The sequence below is a fragment of the Sander lucioperca genome, chromosome 5, assembly GCF_008315115.2.
Source record: "Sander lucioperca isolate FBNREF2018 chromosome 5, SLUC_FBN_1.2, whole genome shotgun sequence".
Lineage (NCBI taxonomy): Eukaryota > Metazoa > Chordata > Actinopteri > Perciformes > Percidae > Sander > Sander lucioperca.
Window position 1 is genome coordinate 11,934,509 of NC_050177.1, and position 6,016 is coordinate 11,940,524.

General features: G+C 37.4%; 1 protein-coding gene across 1 annotated transcript; it reads left to right on the top strand.

Annotated features, from left to right (window-relative positions):
- Positions 1-3,335: 3,335 nt before the first annotated feature.
- On the top strand, positions 3,336-4,841 carry LOC116050824 (succinate receptor 1-like). The gene is made up of 2 exons (XM_031301042.1): positions 3,336-3,412; positions 3,663-4,841. The coding sequence occupies exons 1-2, from the start codon at positions 3,371-3,373 to the stop codon at positions 4,605-4,607; spliced, it is 987 nt and encodes a 328-aa protein (XP_031156902.1). The 5' UTR covers positions 3,336-3,370; the 3' UTR covers positions 4,608-4,841.
- The last annotated feature ends 1,175 nt before the right edge of the window (positions 4,842-6,016 follow it).

Below are 6,016 nucleotides of genomic sequence, written 5' to 3' on the forward strand. Positions count from 1 at the left end.
TGTACAGCAGCTAGATTCTGCAGTTTGAGAACAAATAAATGCAGCAGCTCCTCAAAAGCACCAAAAGGTGTCCTGTCTGGTTTCCAGGCTGCTGAGTGGAGGGACGGGGGCTAGCTCTGGATACGTCCCAGGAAAAGCTGTAACACTAAGCTACTGTAAGCTATTTATTAAGATTTCCTCCAACTCTAATTGAGTATACAGTTAATACTCAATTGAATTCCCTCTGCAAAACAGTGTAGCATATGTCTCGGGCTTATTGTGAAAGGTAAAAACGGAAAGAATGTTTCTGGCATGTGCTGCCTTTGTAGAGGTTGAAAGGAGTAATAAAGTTTGCTGACGACGTACAGTCTGTAGTTCGGACAGCAGCCTCCGTGTTGTTGTTTGGTGATCTTCATAAGTAAACACTTCTTGTGACAAAAACAACCGTTCGAAAAAATATATTGACATGCGAAATAATCGCATGGAAAAAACGTCCCTGGTGTGCAACGGCCTTTAATCTCACCTCTGATATTTGTGAGTAAGAGCTACTCTCCCGCCACAACCCAGAAATGTGAGACTCAAACTATGATGTCATCAGGTTACTAAGCTGCTTCATAGACAATGAATGTGAAACTAATTTTGTAGAATATAAAAAAACCCAAATGAGGTTTATTCTATGTTAGCGTTTCATTTCTGAAACACTTACCCGTTACCTCCGAACATCCCCCTGGGTGTTCTCAGTGCCATCTTTTCTTTATTTTATCAGATGACATCACAAATTTGAGTTTTTGGATTTTGGAGAGAGTTTTTCATGTTCACTGACATTTTGAACACACATGTATGAATTCCCAAATTGCCCATAGTTCCCCTTTTGCTAAAAAGCAATGTACCAGATGGTTTTTGCTCCCATAAGTTTATTCATATGTGAACTTTAAGGATAGCACTGTTTAAATAGTGCATTTCTATGTAAAACAAGCAGTAAATGGTCAATTTATGATAATTTCTGGTTATGATACATCTTAAAATATCATACATCTCAAATACACATTTCATTCCATTCATTTGAATGATATCACTGGTCTTTTCAATGCTAAATATTAATGTGTTGCCCAAATATCATTTGATGCAGATAACGTAATGCTGCAATGCAAAGCCTCTTTCCTAACTATATCCAGGACCTTTCTTTCAAGCCAAAATAGCTTTTTTGCCCTATAAGATAATATTTACTGCTCAGTGCACTATAGTTTTAGTTGTTGTCACAATGTTAATTGATCTATGTGCCCATACTATTAACAAACTATTTTCAAAATCTTTAATCTGAATGGGCGAATGACAGCTAGTGTTTTTGCTAGTGCCCCTGCAGCAGATTAAAATATTTATTTCAAAGCCTTGAAAGAGCAACTAGCAATTTAAGCACTTTGAGCTTATGCTTTAAGAAGTTCACAACATGTATGCAGAAAGACAGCGACAAGTTGTCCGGTAACCACTTTCTGACTCAAGAGGTATGGCAGCAGTGCTACCCAAAAATGAATCACAATGCTGCATACATGTAGAGTACATGACAATGAAGAAAATGTGCTGATTTGAAACTAATCTAAGATTTAATTTAAGACGTGTGAGGCCAACAAAGGAACTAAATGTGTTTGTGTTGACTGAAATAAATAGAGGAAATGTGTTTGTGTTGACTGAAACAAATAGAGGAACTTTAAAGTGCCTGTGGAAAGTACCAATGACGGAAATAAATTGCTAGTTCATGATAAATAGACCAAAAGGGACAGTATATAAATGCTAAAATTTAAAGAAGTAGTCAGACTCAAAATAAATTGCTACTGGAGGAAACACTGCATTAGCACTGCTCAAAACTAATAATTTATTTACATTTCTACATTTCCCTGAAGAAGGAAGATTCTAGTAAGCAGAGGAAAGAAAAGAAATATTGCAAGAAAAAGAGAAGTGAAGCCCGAAATGGCTGCATGGATAGCTAGCATCAAGGAAAAATAATGCTACCAGAAAATGTTTTTGAAAAGTCTTGTGGCTTTTGTCTGTTTTACCTGCAACAACCACATTTTATTTTTGTGTTTTTTGCAGTTCAGTTTTTCTTTCTTTTGAGACCAAGTTCATAGGAGATTGTAAGTACAACTATAGAATAAAGTTTGGAAAGGGATCAATAATTCTCTTATTCATCATTCCATTTCACATTTTACCTGCTAATTGCTGTTGGTACATATATAGCACATACTGTAAACTAAGCCTATTCTGTATAGCAATATAAACGGTTTGCAATGCCACAATCACTGAATGCAATGCTGTTTCACTGACTCATCCCTCATAGCAGCAGTGCTACCCAAAAATGATTCATAATGCTGCATACATGTAGAGTACATGACAATGGAGAAAATGTGCTGATTTAAAAATAATCTAAGATTTAATTTAAGACGTGTGAGGCCAACACAGGAACTAAATGTATTTGTGTTGACTGAAATAAATAGGGGAATTTTAAAGTGCCTGTGGAAAGTACCAATGACGGAAATAAATTGCTAGTTTACGAGAAATACAGTGATTGAGTCATTAGTTCATTAGCAGCCGGACAGCTCCATCCTGCACCAGCTTATTCTGTTTAAAAACGATAAATATTGACTTATCTGCTGGTTGATTTATGTGTTGCACTCTTGCAATGCCACTCTTGCAATGCTGTTTCACTGATAGTAAACACATGGATGGACCCATCTGACAGATGTAGGTAGCATATTTGAATCTGGATATCTAAAACAATTATTTAAAACACTTAAATTGGGTGTGATATACACTTTGGCAGATGAATATAAAATATGATTCTACTTGTTGCTATGCCACTGCTGCTAGTACCCTTGCCAGCATTAGTTGTCAGACTTCACCTGCATTTTAACCCTGCAAACCTGTAATGATGCATGATTTCTTGCATTGTAATTGGATGAAATACCTAATTAAATACAAATCTGAAACATAAAATTGTCTAGGTGGAACACTTCTTCTAGAGAATACATGAAACCATGATCGTTTTTTTTCTAAAATAAATGCAAAAGTTTGAAATAACTGTTGGAACATTAGATCACAGGTTAAATTTGGTTGAAAAGTAAAAATGTTCATCAGACATTTAACACAAATGGCAGCCAATCAGATCCACTTTAATAAATACTCAAAGCGTGTGTGGGCAGTTTTTACTTAATACTTAATGGGTAACCTATCAAGTCTGCTAGGAAGTTTTCTTTGGTTTGTATCATCGTTTCATATGTAATATGCAAATAACTTAAAGTGTGTGTGTTTCTCAGCCATATATATGAGGCACCAGAACCGTCAGACAGCAGTGTTTATTGTTTCCAGTGTACAGATACTGTCGTAGCTGCACCTGCTAATGGCCACACTCAATACTCAGGCTACCAGCAACTACAGCTTGGTAAGTCTTATACTAACACATACAATATTGATGTTGTGCTGAATGGGTTAGGCTCTGAACCTAAAATGTCTTCCTATTGAATCTGTTGTTGAAAATTGTCACAATTCCAAGTCATAGAACTGTTTCTATTATTACTCACGTTTGTCTCCTTTCGCTCTTACTTCCCTTCCTTTCTCCTCTATATTCCTCTATTCTTCCTTCTCTATTTTGTCCTCTTCTGTTCTGTCCTCAACCCCCCTCTTCTCTTCAGGTGCCACCTTGTACAAACATCCCTGAAGTGCTCCTGCGGTACTACCTGCCACCGGCTTATGGCATTGAGTTCTGCATTGGTTTTCCTGGAAACTTTGTGGTTGTACTTGGTTACATATTTTGTTTGCAGCAGTGGCAGAGCTGCAATATTTACCTCTTCAGCCTGGCAGTCTCCGACCTAATTTTCCTCTGCACGCTGCCACGTCTCTCGTACCTCTATGCAAACAACCAATCAGAGACCAGTCCCCATGCTTGCATTATCAACCGCTATGTACTCCATGTAAATCTTTACTCTTCCATCCTGTTTATGGTTTTGCTAAGCATGGACCGCTTCCTGCTCATAAGATATCCAACACGGAACCATTACCTGCTGAGACCACGATCAGCCTTGATCATAACAGGGCTGAGCTGGCTAGCTGTCAATGTGGAAGTTGCTCCAATGATATCACTGATGATAGATGACCTCCGGGGTGGAAACTGGAGTCGCTGCAAGGATTTTGCCAGCCTGGAAGGAAACATCAATACATTGGGCTACAGCCTAGGACTAACCCTGACTGGTTACCTTCTCCCTGTGCTTGGACTTTGTGGTTTCTCCTACCAAATTGCACATCTGCTCCGTGTCCAGGAAAGGGCTGTCCAGAACAGGACAACATCATACAAGCGGCCTTTAAGGGTTGTTGTAATGGCTGCAGTCATTTTTCTGGTTCTCTACACTCCATACCATGTGCTGAGAAATGTCAGAATAGCATCTAATGAGGCCTGGGCAGGGCTTTGTACAAAGATGTACATACAGGGCCTGTACATCCTGACCCGACCATTGGCCTTCTTGCACAGTGTCATCAACCCTGTCTTCTACTTCCTCATGGGTGACAAGTTCAGAGAGCTCCTATTCGCCAAGCTCAGAAAGCTGGGCAGAATGAAAGAGCGGCAAAGAGGGCCAGACTGAAAACATTCAACACATATCCCTATGAGACACACATCAACATCTTCACTATCTTTACATGTATTTTGTTGAAGTTGTACGCTTTACTTTATTTCTGCTGTGTTTTAATTACCTCCGCCCATGGAGGTTATGGTTTTGGTTCGCGTAGCAAAGAAGCCAAAGAAAAACACGTTAATTTTGGAGCGGATCTGAATCACAGGGCATTTGTGCTGCATTCATGTGGTGTCGGAATAATTTTCCGTAGTGACCATTTCCACATATATTACATCACATCCAAATAAGTATTACAATATTAAAGTAACTATGTACATATGGGCATAACTTGCACTGTACTGTGGTGAATTTCCACTTTTCTGCTTTAAATACAAAATACTGCTGACATTTTCACCCAGTAAAAGCTTTTTTTTTACTACTAACGTTAAAGACAGTGATAATGAAGCTGTAGCTCTGGTTTCACTCGAGAACAGAATGGTGTTGTGTGAGGTTCGTGAAGTGTTCTAATGTCTGCACATGTGCATAATAGTATATACCGTTCTTTATTTTAAGATGTAATCCTGCTAATAATCCCCATTTTTCCTAAATGATTGTGATTGTGTCTTTTTTGTTTGTAACTTTATCAAAATAGAGTTACTTTCCCATGTAGTCTATTCTCCCCAAGCCTGATTATATGTGATAGAAGACATGTCTAGATATCCATAAAGGGGAACTGATGCAAAGTTAGCTTTCATGTTAGTAACAGTGCAAGTAACATAAAATAATTTATAAACTTAATTAAAGATTTATAAACAATGATAACATAAACATTCAGCTAAAAGCCAGAGCCTATTTTTATATTAATGCACTGTTTAAGCATGAGTATGTATGTGCAGAATGGTTGCTGTTTGTATTCATATCTGTGTTTGTTGAAAAAGCATAACTATTTAGTCAGATGAAACTGGAGGTGGATGTTTTGTCATTTGTACTACTATTTTTGGGATGTGTGTACATAAAATAAAAATAAAAATATATGAGATGCATTGAAGAATTTATTTTTTCATCTTTAAATATTCATTGTCTTTTAAATAAAAGTGTGATACTTTAGCTAGACTTCAAATAAGAAATGCTGAATTTCAATTCCATTACAGTACAAGCAATACCAAAAAGTAAAAATAAGGAGTGTCCTAATGGTTTATGATGCATACAATATAACAGCAACATGCAGTTAGAAGACATTTATCACATCACCCCATTATTGTCACTTCCCAATCCCTGCTGAGTGATGTTGTGTATGTTTGCGGGGAGAGATAAGAGCCTATACCAAATATCAATTACATATATTTTTGTCATTCACATAATAATCCATTCCATGTAGTTGGCTGACAGAATACCTGTTACTTTTACACTTTTAAGGAGTGCCAATACCAGTAGTGATG